Consider the following 20501-nt stretch of genomic DNA (forward strand, 5'->3'; position numbering starts at 1 on the left):
AAAAAATCAGTAAAACAGTGACAAAACAGGGTTGAAAACAACAAAAAGCAGAAAAAGTGGTAAAACAGCTGCATGGGAGGTACATAGTGGCAATAGTTCAGTTAAAATGTGTCAAAAAGTTGCAAAAAATGTAATAAATGGGTTCAAAGGGGCAAAAATTTGTTAAAAAGAGTAAAAACTTGTCTGGAGTGGTTAAAAAAGGGCTAAAATGCCTGCATAAAAGGGTTATATAGTGGCAAATGGAAGTTAAAAATGCTAAAAAGGGGGTGCACAGATGGCCCAGTGGTCTAAGGCGCTGTCCATGTATGTGGGTGGCCCACGTTTGAATCTGACCTGTGGCCCTTTGTTGCACTCTTTCTCCTGTTTCCAACACTATCCACTGTCCTCCTCTATGGAATAAAGGCATCAAAAGCCCAAAAATAAATCTTTAAATAAAAAGAATGCCAAAAAGTTGCAAAAAAGGTGAAAAACACTAAAAATGGGATACAAGTAGTAAAACACAGAGACAAAAATGAGCAAAAGCTGCAAAAACAGGTTAGAAGTGGCAAAAAATGTTGCAAGAAAGGTTGAAAAACAGCAAAATGTTTCAAAAAAGGCAAAACAGTGTTTGGCAAAAGTGTGGAAAGGGGCTAAAAAATAGCTTGAATAAATAATTCCAACATCAGAACCCAATAATAGTATAACACACTTTTCAGCTCCAACAGGAGGTAACAGTTAGCAGGGATGCTAGCACCAATGCTACTTATCACACACATGCATTGTAATCATCAAGAAATGAGAACAGGGGAGGGCCCACTCTCGGTTTTTCAGGGGCCAGGCCAAATCTGTGGACAGTCCTGGAGGCAGCTGATGAATTGGGATTAAATTTGCCAATACATTTTCTCTAACAAGTAAATGGCTTCATCATCAAAGTGTGATAATTCATTTTTATACAGATAATCCTTTAACCCTCAAAAAACCAAACAGATTCTCATCATCGTTATGTAAAGATGTCATATTTCTTTGTCTGAATCATGTAGAAAGTCGGACACTTTTCATTGCTTGTTAAGTGTGATCATCTCTGTCCGCTTCAAACACTTTCTGCTGTTTATTTCATTTGTCCTCGTTTATCTCCATATCACAGAGCACCTCTCTCTTTCTCTGCTTCTTTATCTTCATACACCTCTTCTCTCGTGTCAATCTCTTTCCTGTCTGAGTACTGACAGCTTGCGTAACTCTGTTTCTTCTCTCTCTTATCTATCTCTAATGTCGGTCATAGCCATCAGAGGAGTGATTTATGGTGGATGCATGTGTGAGACAGTAAACAATACAATATGAGGAGGCCTATTATACCGCTCCACTACTGTATGCATAATTAATCATCTCTGCTGGTCTTCATGTGTCTTTCTTCCTCTCTTCATGTCCTGTGCTGACCCTCTGCTCCATCTGTGTTCTGCCTTGAGATTGTCTTCTTACTATTGAATTACACCTCATCAGCACGCTGCAGAATTGTGGAAGGACAAGAGAGGTCAGGGCAGGCTGGACAATGCTGAAAGGATTTATAGTGAGAAGACAACAAGAACTGAGAGATTCAGCAAACACAAACAGGGATAGGCAGGCCAAGAGTTTGTCAAGGACAGCACTGAAAGCAGAGGATTAGAGGAGATAACAGAGAAATGATTAATGTTGAAATGAGTGGGAACAGGATGAGCAAAGTGCAGAGTTACAGGGACAAAAATAATCATAAAAGTTTGTTGTTTTGTCTTTATGGCATGAGAAGTAACAAGATATTTGTCAAATAAAAAAGCACTCCAAGACAGAAGGAAATTCAGTGATTGGCAGATGCAGATATTCATTAGGTGTGTACAAGAATTAAAGGGTGATTGTGCTCTAGAGAGAGATCCACGGGCAGAACTGGTAGGTGGAGTAAGACAAGATTCCTCCGTGCTGTCACCATCAGCTGCAACATTATATAGTCTTTGCAGCACATAAATGCATAAACTGATTACAAAGTTTGGCTATAATTTGAACAAATCAAGAAGCTTCAATGACACTTGGGCTATAGACATTTGGTCTTCTCTAGAGTCTACTGTAGACCACAGCCAAGGCAGTCCAGAGCATTTAACTTTGACATTTAAGTGAGTGCTGTGACAACTTGGTTCATTCTATTTTCTATTCTATTCTAATTTACTTTTTTGTTGTATCATGAGAGCAGGCAAGCCTGGTGGTGTGATGTGGTACAACATTGCCCCCCTTGCCCTGCTCCTATTTTCCTCTCTATTGCTCGTGTTGTGATAGCCGAGGAGCAAGGAAAGAGGTAGATGAGAAGGCATCAGGAGTGTCAGACAGGAATATTTTTCTGATTTTCTTCACTTTCCTCGCTCAACAGAGCTTGTTAGCATGCTTAACAATGTGGGGAGAGTTGTACATTAACATCCATGTCTATGTAGTTAGTATATATAGTTTTGAAACTATTTAGCCCAAAGTTGTCAAACGCTTGTCAGTACAAAATGCCACACTTCTGTTTGTCTGCATTCAAAATACAAGTGATAAATATCCTACTATTTACAACGTCTATTCCAAAAAAGTCTGGGTAAAACATTGGAAAATGTTATAAAAACAGAATGCGTTGATTTGATCAGCTAATAAACCCGTATTTTATTCACAATGCGACATAAACAACATAACAAAAGTTGAACCTGAGATGTTTTAACATTACATGAAAAATATTAGCTCACTTTAAATTTGATGGCAGCATCACATCTCAAATAGTAGGGATGTGGCAGCTAAAGGCTGGAAAAGTAAGCAGTATGATTGAAAATAGCATGAGGGGCATTTTGCAACTAATTGGCAACAGTTCAGTAACATGAATGGGTATAAAAGGAGAATTTTAGAGAGGCAGAGTCTCCTAGAAGCAAAAAAAATGGGCAGAGGTTCAGCAATCTGTAAAAACAGAATCTAGAAATTGTGGAAAAATTTCAGAAAAAAGTTCCTTTATGAAATACAGGCAAGACTTTGATTTTCTCATCTACAGTACATAATATCGTTTTATCCCCACAAGGATGTGTACTGAGCCCCCTTCTCCAGGCAACTCCATCGTGAAGTATGCAGACGACACAAGGTCAAAAAACTGTCATCATGGTGCCGCGTCAACAACCTGGTCTTCAACACAATTAAGACTAAAGAAATAATAGTGGACTTAAAGAGAAACAGATCTAACCCTCAGCCCATACACATTAACAGGGACTGTGTGGAGAGGGTCTCGGACTTCAAGTTCCTGGGCCTGCACAGCGCTGATCAAAAAGCACAGCAGCAACTCCACTTCCTGAGGGTCCTGGAGAGCAACGCCCTGGCCAAGGAGCTGCTGGTGTTCTTTTACCGATGCTCCACTGAAAGTGTACTGGCATACTGCATCCCAGTGTGGTTCTCCAGCTGCACTGCTCAGGAGAAGACAGCTCTCCAGAGGGTCATCAACACAGCACAGAAAATCACAGGCTGTGCTCTCCTCTCCTTAGAGGAGCTGTTCAGGTCCCGCTGCCACAGGAAGGCCCTGGGCATCCTGAAGGACTCATCCCACCTTGTACATCACCTGTTCCAACTGCTACCCTCAGGAAGATGGTTCAGGACAATAAGAACCAAAACTAACAGACTGAAAAACAGCACATATCCCAGAGCAGTTTCAATATTTGATGAGAAACTGCTCAAGCACTAAATGGAACTGCAGAAAGAATTTTTTTGTTGTACGTTGTACAATGACAATAACAGGATCCTGATTCTGATTCTGATTAAAGATTCAGAGATTCTGATAAATCTCTGTGTGCAAGTCCAGAGGTCAATATTGGAAGAGTGTGCTTTTTGGGCCTTAGGCAGCACTGCATTAAAAACAGGCATGATTCTGCTCTGGAAATCACTGCACAGGCTCAGGAACGCTTCTAGCAGTCATTGTCTGTCATCACAGTAGGCTGTGCCATCCAGAAATGCAAGTTAGAGCTGGATCACATGATGAAGAAGCCATATATGAACATGACCCAGGAACACTGCCATCTTCTCAGGGAAAAAGTAATTTTAAATGAACTGCAGCAAAATGGAAAACTGTCTGTGGTCGGATGAATCAAAACTTGAAATTCTTTTTGTAAACCACTGATGCCATGTCCTAAAGAGGAGAGGGACCATCCAGATTGTTATCAGTGCAAAGTCTAAAAGCCTGCATCTCTGATGGTATGGGGTTGCATTAGTGCCTATGGTGCGGGCAGCTTACACGGCTGAAAAGGAACTATCAGTGCTGATAGGTAAATAGAGGTATTAGAGCAAGATGCTCCCATCCAGACGTCTCTGTCAGAAGAACCTTACATATTTTAGCAAGACAAAGGACTAGGTGGGCTTATTTCACATACTGTGGGTCAGTAGATACTCTGGATATCAAAATGTATCTCTAGAGATCAGAGTTTTTGTTATAATAAGCCCAACATAAGAAAACTAGAGATTCTGAACTGGTACAGAAGTATTTGCTCTATAAATAATGGATTGTGGATATAAAGAATGCTTTCTCCCCCAGCAGAAATGCTTTTAGATTTATACACTTTGAATTTTCCAGTCCTCAGTTTCTGCTCATGTGTGTCGGTGACTTAAACACCCTACACAACCTGATGAGCTCAGTTGAGGCCGACATGTACAGCAGAGTGGGAGAAGGAAGCCCCACTCTTTGCCAAATGTGCTTGACTGCACTGCAGGCACTGGTGATGCTGGTATATTTAGTGCTAATGTTACGGCTGGTGTGTGTGGGCGTGTGAGTGGGAGATGGTGAGTTTTAAAAGGAATGCACCAAGTTGTTGGCAGTTTGGCTTGTTACATAGTCAACCTGTTAAGTAATGAGGCACATAATCATCCTCATTTCCTGGGTGGATTCCAGTTAGTCATGCTGATTGTTTTATGTGCTCTCTGTTGGGGGGCAGGGAGACATTTTTAACCTGGGTGTTAAATTTACCCCTAAACATTAGCAGTGAGAGCCTCGGTTCATCTTAGGACAGATATTCTTTCTATAATATTTATATAAACAAATTTATTAAACTTATATAAAACTCCTACTGCTGCCATATCCAAAACAATAACTCTATTTTGGTTACCGCAGATGTTAAAGGCCCTGCAAACCCTGATAAGACTTTCTGCAGAGTTACTTCTGCTCAGGTCAGAGTTGAGCGGAGCTTTGCAGAGGATTATGTAAGGTCAGCAGATTCACTGCAGATATTTCATAAGAAAAATAGAGATGCACTTTTGGTATGTGGGGGCTGCACATAAACACCTTCAACTGCGTGGAATAAACATTTTTGTTTGAGGTTATTATTTCTATTTATCAGCACACCGCCTATTGTTTACCATGGTAAGATTTAGGGAGAACTTATAGACTCATAAATCATAAAGGATACACAAATGTCAAAAAGTTTTATATATTCTGCTCTTAAATGCGTAACCCTTGACCAAATGCATGTCAGGATTTAATGAAAATGTGTCGTCTGAACTTCAAAAAATGACTTGTTTAGCCAATGGGACATAACATTTTCATTACTTCATATCCTCTACTCCAATAAATCAGTATTAGTACAGATTAAACCAGGCTTCTTTTTCCAAACAAACAAACTCCTACATTTGCAATTTACTTCATCACACAGATACATCTCGTTATCTTTGCAGAATGGCATGTTTTTTCATCATTTGTACATTTACATTTAACTTTTGCTTCAAGGGGATAAAAACTTGTACTTAAAGCTGCAGTAAGTGATTTATTTTTAGTGTTGTATGCCCACAAATACAACACAACCTGTCAGGGTCTTGTTATTTAAGCCATCTAAAAGAATAACACACTTCTGCAACACCTCCTCGCGCTGCACTCTCACTTGAGGAAAACCAGCAATGGACGATGCTCCAGCCAATGAGGAGGCTAGCACTTGCAGCCAATCACGGCTCAGGACGGAGGGAGCGCTCCTGTTGGCCGCTGTAGTAGGTGCACTTGCACCTCATCTCATTGAGAAGTTGATACAATGGCAGAGTTACCAGCGGTGTTCGGTCCTATGTAGAATTTGTTCATGCTGAGATGAAGTGTTTTCTAACCTGTAATCCGGTCACTGATATCAGTGGAAAAGTGGAGCAAAATCACTCCACGAGAGCTTTGCCATCATCAGTATTCGATTCTGCGGACATGCACATTCACGGGGAAGCATGTGAGAAGAAGGGCGGAGCTATGAAGCTCAAACACGAAGAAGAACAGAAAGGGAGGGGGAGTAGAGTTGATTCTACATGGTTCTCATTGAATGTTACGTACTCAAGCTTTAAGTCCTTCTGCCTGTTCAGCCATAGTCAGTGCATGCTCTAAGAGCTACAGCATTTAGTAACCTAAAAATCTAAAAAAATCCTACACTTTTCCACTGAATATACTTCCCAGATTTAACCAGGGCATACACTGTATGGACAAAAATGTTTGGTCGTGCCTCTTGGTGTTTCCATCAGTCCTGTTGCCACAGGTGTATAAAATCAAGCACCGAGCCATGCAGTCTCCATCTGCAAACATTTCTGATGCTAAATGTGTCGCTCTGAAGAGCTCAGCAACTTCAAGAGTGGTACTGTACTGGATGCAACCTTTGCAATAAGATGGTTCGTAACATTTCATCCCTGCTGGATGTTCCACAGCCAACTGTAAGTGATATTATCAGAAATTGGAAGCATTTAAAAACAACAGCTAAGCAGAAGACCACGTACGATCACAGATCAGAGTCAACTACTGCTAAGGTGCATAGTTCATAAAATATGCCAACGCTCTGCTGATTCTGAACTTCCACTGGCTTCAACTGTAAGCACAAGAATTGTGCACTGGGACCTTCACGGAATGGGTTTACATTAGGGCTGGGCAATTGATTGCAAATAAGATTGAATTGCAATATGGCCTGCTGCAATTTTCAAATTGCAGACATTGCAATATTTCCTTGACCTTAAATGTGTCAAAATACCAATATGATACGTTTTTTTTAGAGCAGAGATTTTTATGCTTTACTTATTATGCATACATTCAAATGACTGTTTTTGGAATAGTGTACAAAAATCCTACCTTTTATATTTATGTATATTTTTTCTTAATCAAAACAAGAATATCATTAAAAAATGATCATCCCCTTCAGAATTGCAATTGATGTCAAATTTGCTATATAAGCCAAAATTGCAATTAAATTTTTTTTTCAAATCTTTCATCCCTAGTTTAATTTATCTAACGTTGTGTTGGTTTTAATATAGAATAGTTTATTGCTTGTGTTTGCTGAACAATTCATAAGATGATGAACCTAAAAATACATAATAAATCACAATAATGGGGGTTAGATTGTTTTCGCAAAATGTTCAGCCTTAGTTTCCACGGTCGAGCAGCTGTATCCAAGCCTTACATCACCAAGTCCATTACCAAACGTCAAATGGAGTGGTGTAAAGAATACCAACCCTGGATTGTTTTGCAGTTATGCAGGGGGAGTCTGGATTTGCAGATAGTGGGAAAACATTCTCTGTCTGACAGCATTGTGCAAACTGTGAAGTTTGGTACAGGAGGAATAACAGTATAGGGTTGTTTTTTCAGTGTTGGGGCTAGGCCCCTTATCTCCAGTGAAGGAAAGCCTTAATGCTTAAACATACCAAGACATTTATGCTTCCAAATGTTTGTCCACAGCTTGGTAAGGCCTTTTTCTATTGTCCATGGTAATCTTTTTTTTTGCTTTATGTCTCCAGACCAAGCACTTGTTGTCGTAAATGGTGTCGAATATGTGAAATCTAAAGACACTTCAGATCATCTGAGGCAGCAGCAGACTGACATTTTTATCAACACTGCTGTCACAGTCAGCAGACAACAGCAGACACTGAGGTGTCACTACAGTGATGGCAGCGCCCTAAACTCAGCCACGGTATTTGTCTGTAGATCTCTTCCATCTTGGAAGTCCATGCTGTGTGTTCATTACATTTTCTGTGACAAACCAGTGATTAATCCATTACCACTTGTGCTTTTCCAGTTGTGGACAGCTGGAGCCAATCCCAGCTGCCACTGACCAAGAGGTGGGGTACAGTTTGAACTGGTTAAGAGCCATTAACAGAGATAACACACTGTAAAGAGACAGACATCCATGCTTAAACTACGGCCAATTTAGAGTCATGTCTGAAAGTAAAGTAATGACTGAAGTTACTACAGCAGGTTAGATCGGTGTTGAAATGATACGTCTCACTATGATATCCCAAGTACTGTCTGCTGTAACTTTTCCAGCCATGCTCTTGATATGATACCATCTTTTGAAAACAAGCTAAAGTCTATTTTTGAGTCACTTTTGAAGCTGTCGATTTCAGGTTTGGATGAAATCTTAGATTCTATAACATTAGCACTCTGCTCATGCCTACCTCCTCTTCTTTCTTCCTCCTTCTGCTCCCCTCATGATGCCTCCTCAGTGACAGCTGTCAGCATGGTAAACATAAGCTGCGTGTTTTTGACAGTCTCACTTCTTCTGTTCCTCTGCAAGTGTGTACAGTATGTGTGTGCGTAAGTGCTGGCGGCTCATGATATCTCATCATCAGACTTTTTTATAGTGTACTTGTGTTTCATCGTTCTTTTCAAAACGATAGCATGCTTTAAAATATACAGTGCATTGGGAAAGCATTCACACCCCAGTATTTCTCTGGATCTTTGCTGAGACGTTTCAACTCCTTGATTGGAGTCCAACTGTGGTAAATTAGACTGATTGGATGTGATTTGTAAAGGTACACATCTCTCTCAAAGGTCTCACAGCTGACGATGCATATCAGAGCATAAGCCAAGCCATGAGGTCAAAGGAACTGCCTGCAGAGCTCAGAGACAGGGTTGTTGCAAGCACTGAAGATCTCCTAGAGCACAGAGGCCTCCATGATTCTCAAATGGAAAAGGTTTGGCACAACCATGACTCTTCCAAGAGCTGGTGTCCTGGCCAAACTGAGCAATCGGGGGAGAAGGGCCTTAGTAAGTGAGATGACCAAGAACCTGATGGTCACTCTGACTGAGCTCCAGAGATCCTGTATGTACGGGACAAAGTTCCAGAAGGACAACCATCACTGCAGCCTTTGTCTGATCTGGGCTCTATGGCAGAGTGGCCAGTGGCGTCTTCTCAGTGCAAAACACATGAAAGACCACTTGGAGTTTGCAAAAAGGCATGTAGAAGTGTCTCGGACTGTGAGAAACAAGATTCTCTGGTGTGATGAAACCAAGATTGAACTGTTTGATCTCAACTCTTATAACTCATGTTTTATCTTAGTAAGTGATGCACATCCTGCTGGAAAAACAAGAGCTTTTTCAAAACCGTATTTATATTTCCCTTTTTCACATTTAACTGACTGTTTGAAATTATTATATCCAGCTGTTTTTTTTTAGTTTTTACACAGAAGCTTTAGTCCATTAACTTTCCTGTCTCTTCCATCAGCTGTTCATTTAAGTCTGGAGTATGGTGGAGACAGGAATGTTTATGAGCTGGAATTTCCATAAAGACTCAAAAGAAAAGATAGATGTAATCACCCCTTCAAGCATTGCCACCCTATCTTAGCAGAGGGTTTTTGGGGTCCCAGTGAACCGGAGGGCGTTTCAAGAAAATTCAGATTGAGACGTCCCCCTGGAGCCAGACCAAGGGGTTGCATGACAGCAAGACTCTGGTGGCCAGGCTGCACTCCATGGGCTCCACCTAAAAAGTTAACACCCTGTGGGCCCACCACCTACTGGGACAGGCATGAGGGTTGGGTGCAGTGGAGACCGAGCGGCAGGCGAGGGTGGAGGCCTAGGCGTTCTGACCCCTGGTAGTGTTGATTAGTTAGGAAGGAGACCCCCTGGAAGGACCCAGATTATACATCCCATCGGGCCTGGGAGCTCCATGGAACCTCTTAGTAGGAACTGGAAAACATTGCACAGGAAAAAGACTTCTGGGTTGACTTAATTAGCCTGCCGCCACCGATTGCTGAGAACTTACACTGGCAGTGTTCTTAAAGCATCTTCTCATGTTGCAAATCTTCAGTCTGACCTGGGCTAAAGTGTTTATATTTCATGAAATGTTTTTGAAATTTTATTGCATTTAACCTTCAGGGCCACCGTACATAAACCTTCTTTTGCAGGCATAAACATCACAGTATAAAACACACAAACAGACCACACAACAGACTCTAACAGCTGGTCTGTCCTTGAGGATAAATAAACCTTTGAAAAACGTTTCTGCAATTCGTGGCTGGCGAATGTCTGTTATACCAGCAGCATTTTAAAGGATCCATCCCAGGCTGCATGAAAATAGATCTAGAGTCAATATGCACCCCTAACCCCACTCCACACTCACATAGATGCTTCGTCACACTTTGCTTCACTCTTCTCTCTTGTTCAGAGATTCACTTTCACTCTGTCGTTTAGAGTTTGTGTTACAAGCAAATATTCACACATACAGTTTTTCCTCTCACACTCCCACATCCTCTCTCTCCATCTCTTTTTTTCCTCCTAGCTGACTTTGTTTTTACTGTCTGCAAGCAAATATGTTAAGCATACTCTGAAATATTTATGCACATGTGTTTATCTCAATGCAAACAATAAATCTGCCTGGTAGTAACACTGTGAACATAAGGCAAAGACAAACACTGTGTTTGATTCACTGGAGAATGCAGCCACTGTTTCATCTTTCTGACTGCGCAGCCACTGATGCAGCGATCCACGTGGAGTGAGAGAGCAAACAACACGCCACGGTAGCTGGAAGAAGATGGGGATTTTCTGTCATTATGTGCAATCAAAGGTATGTGGCTTGTTGATCATAGATATTGTGTGTGTTATGTTGACAAACAGGATGAGCGAAGTGACGCCACAAAATAAGACTGATCAGAAACTGCAGCCTCATTCAACTGCATTGTGAGCGCTGTAGAAACCATTGAAGATTGGATGGTAAATCAAAGCTTTAATCTCTCTCACAAACGCCAAACTGTACCACACCAAAGGCTCTGCTGACATCTAGTGTTGAAGCCTTTAATCACCTCTTGAATTGTGCCTTAAGATTTTATTTCAGTAAGTTCCCATCAGATTATTTTTTTTTTATATCCCCCTGTTTTTTGTATGGTATGTAAAAGATGTTTGAGATGTCAGGTGTCACAGCATGTTTGAATAAGGGCGTGCATGTGCACTTAAAACCTCAGATGAGATAAGAGAGAAGAATGAAAGAAAGAATGTCTGAACAGGCTTGATGTTGACTAAACAGGTGGAGGAGAAAGGTTATCTCCTGAACTTAGAACATAAATACATGCAAGTTTGGAGAGGTTTCAAACTGAATGTTAAGACAACCAAGGAAGTTTGTGTAGCTTTTAAAAGGAAATCATGGATTCATTGGAATTAAGGGAGAGACTTTGGAGCGAGTTCAAAGTTAAAACTACCTGTGTATTGTCACAGACAACAAGCTGTCACTAAATCTAACTACAGATGGAGATTGCAAAAAAGCACAGCAGCCCCAGCATATGCTCAATCAGTTATGGCTGTGCAGTAAATTAAAGATAATTTCAGACCAAATATTTGCAAAGAAACAAGCTGAGACTTTCCACTGCTTGCAGGAGTCACTTTGCAAAGCTCTGAAAGCCTGCCAATCACACTGCTGCAACCAGGAGGATGTAATGCATTGCTGCTTTGGCAATGTCTCTCTGCTTCAGTTTTCACTTCACACCAGTCTTGTAGCTTCTTATAACTTGAAGCATTCAGTTTGAATGTGGACAATGAGAGCAAGTTTCCTGCTATGGTTGCAGTTCTGCTTTTGTCAAAGAAGCAAAATCATAATAAAGAGTATCCAGAATTATTCCAAGGAAGCTTATGCCATCTGCCATGAGCATGAAAATGCATTGCACTCAGCTGACCTTTCGCAGCTTTATAACTGGCATGGCCAGCTGACTTTCTCTCCAGACTGCAAGGCATTGATCGACTGTTGAAAAAAAGAACTGGCCTTTTGGCTATTGGTGACTTAACAAACTAAATCAAAGGCAGCACCATCAGCCATCCAGATACACCTACAACAGCTCAATTCACACAGCTGCAAGTGTTCCCTACAATGGTCTAATACAGTCTGGGTGTGCTGCAAATCTTTAGTCTTTCATTAGGAAATAAAACCTGATTAGAACACATTGTTAAGCTGGCCAGTATGCCAGCTGCAGTAACCTCCTGAGACCTGAGCTTTTGTTTCGAATGCATTTTTAGTTTCTCCCACTTAAGTAACATTAGTAGGACCTGATATGTTTAAAAGCAAAGCCATGTGTTTGAACAGGAATTAATGTTGACCAAAATGATGCCCCCCCAAAAAGAAAAAAATCCATATAAATTCCTTAAAAGAACAATTTTCCATGAAAATTATTTAAAATTGCTATGAAAATACCTGAAGAGAATTTAAGCAACTAAGAAAGCCAAAATTTAATGCAGGGTTTTAGGAGGATAAATGGGTTGAAAAGGGGTCAAAATGGGTTAAAAAAAAGGATAAAAATTAGGCAAAAATTGATTTAAAGCAGCAAAAATTGGTCAGACTAGGCAAAATGGGCTAAAAGGTCCCACAGAATAACAATATTGGCCAGTGAAGTGGTGAAAAGGGGTTAGAAATTAGCATAAATAAGTGAAAAAAATCTCTGATGAATGTTTCTGACACCTTGTTGAAACCACATCATGAAAAGTTAAGGCAGTTCTGAAGGCAAAAAGGGGTCCAACCCAGTACTGGCAAGGTGTACCTAATAAAGTGGGCAGTGTCAGATAGGACTTCTACAACATGATGTCTACTTAATGATTAGTCTGACTCCATAACTTTTTTTTAATTAAAATTATTTGATTATTTTTATTTGCAGTAAATCACGATGAAAGCTAATTCTGGTTAAAACAATTACATTTAACAGCCTGCACTGTATGACTGTTTTTTATCTATTCAACAAAGAAATGCACATTTGCTATTAAACTGAACTTCTCTTAATAGTAAAGCGCCCACAGAAGGATTTATTTTGGCATGTTCATCTGGAAATGTGCTAAGGAGGAGACATCAAGATAAAAACCAGGAGTGACTTAAAGCACCCCAAATTTTCAAAACCTAACACAGAAGTTTCCTTTCCCATTCCTCACCTTATTCACTCAAACACTTTCAAAGTAGGCTATGTTTCTCATTCTACAAAGAAAGCCAACTTCCCATTCAACAAGGACAGTCTAAACTGGAGTACGGTGATGCTTTTGTTCTGGTGACATAAATGAATCCTTCATTGTGTGACTGAGTGTGGGAGGCTGCAGCAGTCATCCTGCATGTTGATAGTATTTAAACCAGTCACTCAGATTGGATGTGGGAGTGATTTAAAGATGTTTTACTGTGACTCTGTGAGTTATCAAATGACAAAATAGACCCAAAGACAAAATGAGAAAAAAGTCACATGGTGTGAAGTGTTTTGGAAGTTCCAGGACACAATTTTACTCAAAGGTTTCTATTTTTAAAACCTGCATTTAAAAGCTCATTTCTTATTCAATCAGGTGATCCCCACACGTTCAGCACCTACCAGTTTAAGAACAATATTAACTCATTTACATCAGTGTTTACACCTCAATAACTTCCTTGTTTATTTCACAGGTGATGCTGCACCGGGTTTCTGAAGATGCACACAAGCATTATCCATGATCACAGGAGGTGGGGAGTTTTGTTCAGTCATCTTCCTCTCTGATTGGTGACAGATTTTATTCATTTGGCACACAATGCTGCACATACGGCTTCTGCCAAACAAACAGGCTCTGTCAGAGGTAAACAAAACACTGCTATACCAACTGAATGTCAAACAGAGAGGCCTGTAAACACGGTTTGTTAAGACTCATACAAGCTGTCCAAATATGATGCTGGCCTGAGAGACTGTTGACCATGAAGCCTTTTATGGTTCATTGCAGAAGTGATTGATGTAATAATGCGCAAACCATATAACGTCCAGGGCTAAAATTATGAAAGCCAAGCTCAACACACGTCAACACACGTGTCACTCAGTAGCCAGGTTCAAGTCTGATGACATCTCCTTGTATAGGCCTTTACACCCCTGGAAAAATGCCCAGAGGCCACCAGTGGTTTTCAGGCCTTAGGACATCCACAGCACTTCCAGGGGCTCATGGCAGCCCTATCCTCCAGGATGTGTCCTAGGGTAGTGGTTCCCAACCTGGGGTCCAGGCATTCCTAGAGGGGAGCACCGAAGATCTCAGGGGAGGCATGGGACCCCGTCTGTTCTGATGTTGTAAAAACTCTGTGCATATAGTCTTTTTGAATTCATTGTATACAACAGCATAATAAAACCACCCTAAGATATACATATTTTTAGAAAAATAAATGGAATCTTTTAATTTTGAGCTACAAAAAATCCAATTTTTATGGGGGAAAAGTTTTGTTTTGAGATTATAAAGTTGTGTATTTAGAGGGGAAAAAGGCCACATTTTATTTGGAAAATTAAAAGAAAAAAACCCTAAAATTCCTGAGTTTAAAGATTCTTGAATTTTGACATCATAAACTTAAATTTACAACAATGTAAAGTCAAAATTTGCAAGAAAAAAAAAGGAAAAAAGTGTTTTAATTTTGTATTTTTTTCTTCATAATCTCAGAAATTCTAAGTTTTATTTCATGTACATTTACAAAATTAAATGTTAAAAAAAACTTTTTTGTTACAAATTAATTACTTTTTAAATTGAAGAATGTCAAGTATTTTTTTTCCTTGAAAATTAATAGATTTTTTCTTTTATTTTCTTTTTTAATGTGGCCCTCATACACTGCCCTAATAATGGATGGGTTATAGACTGATGTTTTGGTAAGGACAAGCATAGAGTATCTGGGCCCATTGTATTTTTAGCTTGTCTCAGATATGAGTAGGGGTGGACTTAAAGAAGAAAGGTTGGGAACCACTGCTCTAGGACATGCTTATTTACGACATCCACCTCCTACTCCACCTTAAAGGTGTGGACTTTTCAACAGATAATTTTCCCATGCCCCTGGTAATATACAAGGGCATCCAGAGCACTACCATGGTTTTGTCAGTCTACCTTCCTGTTCAATGGTGCCTTAACTGCTAACTTGCCATTACAAGTCCTACTGCAGCCTCAATTTTCAGCCAAAACTTGCCTTAAAATTTTGCACCGTGCTGTACAACCTTTAGCTTTTAAGCTTAGTGGTCTGGTTCTTGTTAAGTTAATAACCTGCTAGGATAATATAAAGAGTGACAGGGATACCTATCTACAAAGGCCCTGGAAGTCATATTCAAAATTATTTAATTAAATGCAAAAGTATTTAATAAAACACAAAAACATTTCATGTAAGATATCACAAAATGCAAAAACATTGTCTGGTATACAACAACCTTTTGTGATTGTAAAAAAATTATGGAACACAAAACTTATACAAAAAAGCAAAATACATGTCATCATGAGCAAAAGAAATTCATCAAACATGAAAATACTGTCTTCCACAAAATTGTGTTTGTTGAAGTATTTTTTATTCAACAATTTTTTTTGCTGTTGCCCTCCAGGGCCTCCATAGTTGCCAAATTCACCTCAAATTTCCTTCCTATTTAGAAACGTGGATGTACTGACCAAGAATACAGCACAAATATAAGTGTAACAACCAACCCCTGTCTCCCCTATTAGCTTTCAGATTTTTCTATAATTTCAGAAATTATTTCACTCTGGTTTAAAGATAAGATAAGATGAGATAAGATAAGATAAGTTATTCCTTTATTAGTCACACAAAGTGGAAAGTGAAGTTGAGGAGCTGGAAAGTACGACACAAACTCGTTACATGAGAAAATGCTTTCTTTTGGATCTAATTTGCATTAGCTGACCTTCTTCATCTGTTTTCCTGAGTTTGTGCAGACATTACTCACTTGTACTGTCACAGGTAATGTCACAGGCAATGCTGCTGTTCTGTTGTCGGATCTACCTGCAGGCTCGTGCACCTGTCCCCCGCTGAACTTCTGGCCCCGCCCCTCTAGCCTAACTCCTCTGGTGCAGCCAAACAAACTCACCATCCTCTCTCTGCTCTTTTAGGGGAACTTTGGCTTCCTGTTGTCTGGTTCCGCACGGTTACACATGCAGACACTTTCAGACGAAGCTCATCCTGTAGTAGAGTTTGTGTAGTTATAAAAACAGCTCTTTTTGAGGCGCATTCCTCCTCACGAAGCTGCTCCGTTTTTCTGTCATTAGCCGAGTGTAGCCTTCATCATCATGTCGCTGCCGCAGCAACTACGAGACGAAAGGTGAGTCAAAGTTACGACGAACTAAATGAAGAGGAAAATATCCCACCACTTACACCCTGACAAGCTTTGTGCAGGAATTCTGCTTTTATTGCTTTTAAAACTGCTTTAAATGATCATTATTTAAAGTCTTTTTCCCCTCATAGACCTTCAAGTCATACTGTTTAGCATGGTTATTTTTAGGTCACACTTTCAGTTCAGTTTTATTAATCGTCTCTGCGTGTTAAATGCCGCTAAAGTAGTGAAACTATTGTGGCATTTATTGAGTGTGCAGAGGATTAGCTAGAATATCATTTCATGGTTTTAAGTATGCGTTTTCCCTATCGATGTAAGGATAAACAAGCAGCAAAGCCTGAAAGAAACAGCTAAGAAGGCTGTAATTAAACATAAGTTTGCATACTGTATAGAGGAGATATGACACAAGTCAAAATCAAATCAATCAGTTTCACTACCGTGGTGGTAAAAATAGAGGTTGAGTCACTCAATATTGAGTAATTTTGAGTTTTCAGTCATCAGCAGTTGCAGGAAATCGCCTTCATATTGCCTGTATTGCACAAATTCATTGTCAGTGTCTGGTACAGTGCAGTTAAGACAGTGTCCAGGACTTTGTATGCAATATTTGGTATCAGTGCTCTATTCTAAGATATATATTTCTGGGTTTTGATGCCTTAACTTGGAGGAGAGTGCAGTGTAGGCTATTGAATCAGAAACAGGGATGAGAGAAGAGGGGAGAGAAATGTTGGAAAAAAGCTGCAGGCCAGACTTGAACCCAGGGCACCTATAAATGTACCCCCTAGACAATCTGCACCCTGCTATCATTCCTCTTTAAAGCACATTTCTTTTCCTACTTGTAGACAACATAGGTGAAATGGTTTTTTTTTTCCTTTTTTTATTGTATTGATAAATGATTGCCTTTTAACACCCAAAGAAATAAGAAAAAGGGCTGGGCAATTGACTGCAAATTAGATTAAATTGCAGTATGGCCTGCTGCAGTTTTCAAATTGCAGAAGTTGCAGTATTTCTTTAACTTGAAATGTGTCAAAACACCAGTTTAATAAATCAATTTTTTGCAGCGGCAGAGATTTCATGCACATTATGCACACATTCAAGTGTCAATTTTTTTTTTTTTATAATTGTTTACAAAAATCCTCCTTTTTGTGTTTTATGTATATTTTCCTTAATCAAAATGAGTGACATAAAAATACTAATTCCCTTAAACAAAGCAAATGACATCACACTTGCAAGAAGAGCAAAAATAGTTAGCTCATTCTATATAAAACTGATGAACGTAGTGTTACTTCACAAATGTCATACTCCAGCTGCAATCAGCTGGTAGCCAGCCTCACCTCCTCCACCCCAGCTGCCTCCTTCATAGCTTAAAGCTTGTTGCACCTTCATATTCAGATTCATGCACTATGGATTAATTGCTTCGGAAATAGTTACATTGTTTTCAATACACATGGTCTTATTTATGGAATTATTTATTGCTTGAATTTATCGAAAAATGCATAAGATTAACCCAAGAATGATCACATATTAAATCGCAATAAAAAAAATCACAATTAGATTATTTTTGCAAATCATTCAGCCCTAATAAGAATAATGCAGTATAACAGGTTGGAAACAGGTAAGGGAAGCGAATAAGTGAAAAAAGTAACAGTTAACATATGATGTAGAGTAGGCACAATGACCAACATTTTTAACTTTACTATATTTGTTGTGAAAGAGATAGAGAAAGAGAAAGATAAAGCTATCAGTTTTGATATCATGGTAGTACAAATAGAAGTCAGAAGTACCCAAATTATGTAATTTCTTGTTTCCAATCTATAAAAATTGCATGCAGTCCTCAGCACATTGCTTGAATTGCACAAATTTGTTGTCAGTAGAGCATATAGTGTTATTTGAGGCCATCCACAGTCAAGCACAGCTATGTGATTGAGATCAGCTGATCTCACATGAGCCCCAATCAGCTGACGCCCAGCATGCTATTGGCTAATCACACCATACTGCCAGATTTAAAATGCTGTAGCCCGGCTATGCATTGCTGCTCACTCTGCAAGCTGCTTTTTGACACCCTCCTTCACCCCAGCTCCTCCTTTATTCTACTTTTGACTTAATCAATGACTGTGTCCGAAATCACTCCCTATTCATGATATAGTGAACTATAAAGTGAATCCGCCATTCTGTAGTGGTGTCCAAATTCTGAGTGAGCATTGTTATTCACTTTATAGTGCACTCGTTCTATCCCATGATGCATTTTGAAAAGTAGTGAACAACCAATGCTCACTAGCCCAGCAATATTTACCAACATGCATCAAACATGATGGCTCTCAAACATGATGGATTTACGTGAGGAGCACAGAAACACATATAAAAATGTTTTAAAATAAACATTTTTATGTGTTTCTGTAGTATTTAGTCTGTAAGAAAATGTTGAGGATTCAAAACGGAGTAAGGTTTTTTCCCCCATGAGGATTACAAGAGACATGAGACCACCATCTCTTTGCAAAAATGAGTTAAAATACACATAAAAATGTATATTATTTTGCCACTAAGGATGCATACTTTTTCATCTATTAGTATTTTTTGTGTGAAATACATTACGTTTAGTACCAGTTTTCAGTGAAATTCTACCATTAATGTTGATCCTCAGCTGTTGTCATGGAAATCTACGAGCCATTGTAGCTAAACGTCTTAATTATGAGATGGCGATGACATCGCCCGTGGCTGGAGTAGTGTCCGAAATCATGTTTGAATTTTCAGCTGAGTCCACTATATGCTGCTCACTATAGAGTGGATGGGAAGTAGGGAATGAGTGTATGATTTCAGACACAGCCAATGTCATTCTGTTGTTTTTTTGACTTCTCTGCTCTGGGTATTTTGCTGTTTCTCTCCCTGCCTGCAGCTTCTCTTGACAAAGTGGTCCTGACTGAAGCTGTGTGATTTAGGCCTTGTCCAAACTGTGAATAATGTGAAAACAGAGGTTATCCTCAGTTTTCAAGAATAATCCCGTCCACGTGAAATGCGAAAACGCATTGTCATAGCATGCTGTGTCAACAGCAGTCTTTTCCCTCACTGTGCGGACAAAGAGAAAGCACCAGTGTCCTTTGACATGCAAAAATGTTTCTGCAATTCTCCTGCAATGACCATCTTAACTGGCCATTGTTTGCCAACTTAGTGGGAGAGTAACTGTGTGCATGCAAAAGTATGTAAAAAGTCCAGTTAGCACTGTTGCCACAAGCATCCATTTTGCATCCACTCCCATTTAAACCAAACTGCACACCAGTGACATGAGGCAGTGAAGAAACCAGGCAATCCTGTGATGGTTTAAGCCCAAAACTCATTTCCCCCTGTCTACACATAAAACTTTAAACAAAGTTTCCCGATGTCTTCACCTTGGGGTGTATTCTCAGTGACCTAAAATGCCATTTCACTTATATTAGAGGCCAAAACACTCAAAAACCCACCCATGTATGGACTAGGCCTAAGTATCCAGGTGTTTGCCTGTACATTTTGATGGATTCTTTCCTCTTCAATACACCTTTGACTATCCTCACTATTACTGATAAATTTGATACTGGTATTGACTATCCTCAGTATCAGAATCAAAGAGTGTCAAAGCATTTACGATACCTTAAACCTTATTTTGTTGCCACAGATCAAATGTATATGCAGAACTAGAAGCTAACAAGTCAAGAATAATGAGTTATTTAGCCTATGATTTAGTTGGCACAAATGCCCATAATTCAGATTGCATAGTTTATCTTAGTATTTGTGCTTCAGGTTGCTAAAGTATTCTAACCAGATGATTCCTCTTACTCAGTGACTTCGATCAACTGCCTCACAACATCCCTATCTCAGCAACCATTGCTGATATTGAGGAGAAGAAAGGCTTCATTGACTACTTTGTGAGTTTATAAAACTACCACAAACTTTCAGTCGAGCCATAATGACTAAAATTACTTTAACCACTTCAACAATTATGTCCTGTTTTTCTCCCTCAGAGGTTTGTGATTGAGGTGAAGACTAAAGGCGGGGGAAAGTACCTCATCTACAGGAGGTACAGAGAGTTTTTCAACCTGCATCAAATCCTGGAGTCCAAATACTCGCCGGAAGACCCAGAGAAACCTGGTCCCAACACCTGCATCCTGCCCTCTCTTCCAGGTGAGTGTGCAACAATAATACCTGCAGCTGCATTCAGAGACTTCACATTACAGTACTCAGCATGGTGTCTGATTTCACATTGT

General features: G+C 39.6%; 2 protein-coding genes across 2 annotated transcripts in view; one reads left to right on the forward strand and one right to left on the reverse strand.

The window, feature by feature from the left end:
- Positions 1 to 20501, reverse strand: part of pvalb7 (parvalbumin 7) — a 70782-nt gene that overhangs the window by 13602 nt on the left and 36679 nt on the right. The window lies entirely within an intron of this gene.
- ncf4 (neutrophil cytosolic factor 4) overlaps positions 16001 to 20501 on the forward strand; it is a 60965-nt gene continuing 56464 nt past the window's right edge. The window contains exons 1-3 of the mRNA XM_041784766.1: positions 16001 to 16257; positions 20078 to 20162; positions 20259 to 20418. Coding sequence (XP_041640700.1) covers positions 16226 to 16257; positions 20078 to 20162; positions 20259 to 20418 — 277 coding nt within the window. The 5' untranslated portion in view covers positions 16001 to 16225. The remainder of the gene's footprint in view (positions 16258 to 20077; positions 20163 to 20258; positions 20419 to 20501) is intronic.

This window comes from Cheilinus undulatus, linkage group 4, assembly GCF_018320785.1.
Source record: "Cheilinus undulatus linkage group 4, ASM1832078v1, whole genome shotgun sequence".
Taxonomy (NCBI): domain Eukaryota; kingdom Metazoa; phylum Chordata; class Actinopteri; order Labriformes; family Labridae; genus Cheilinus; species Cheilinus undulatus.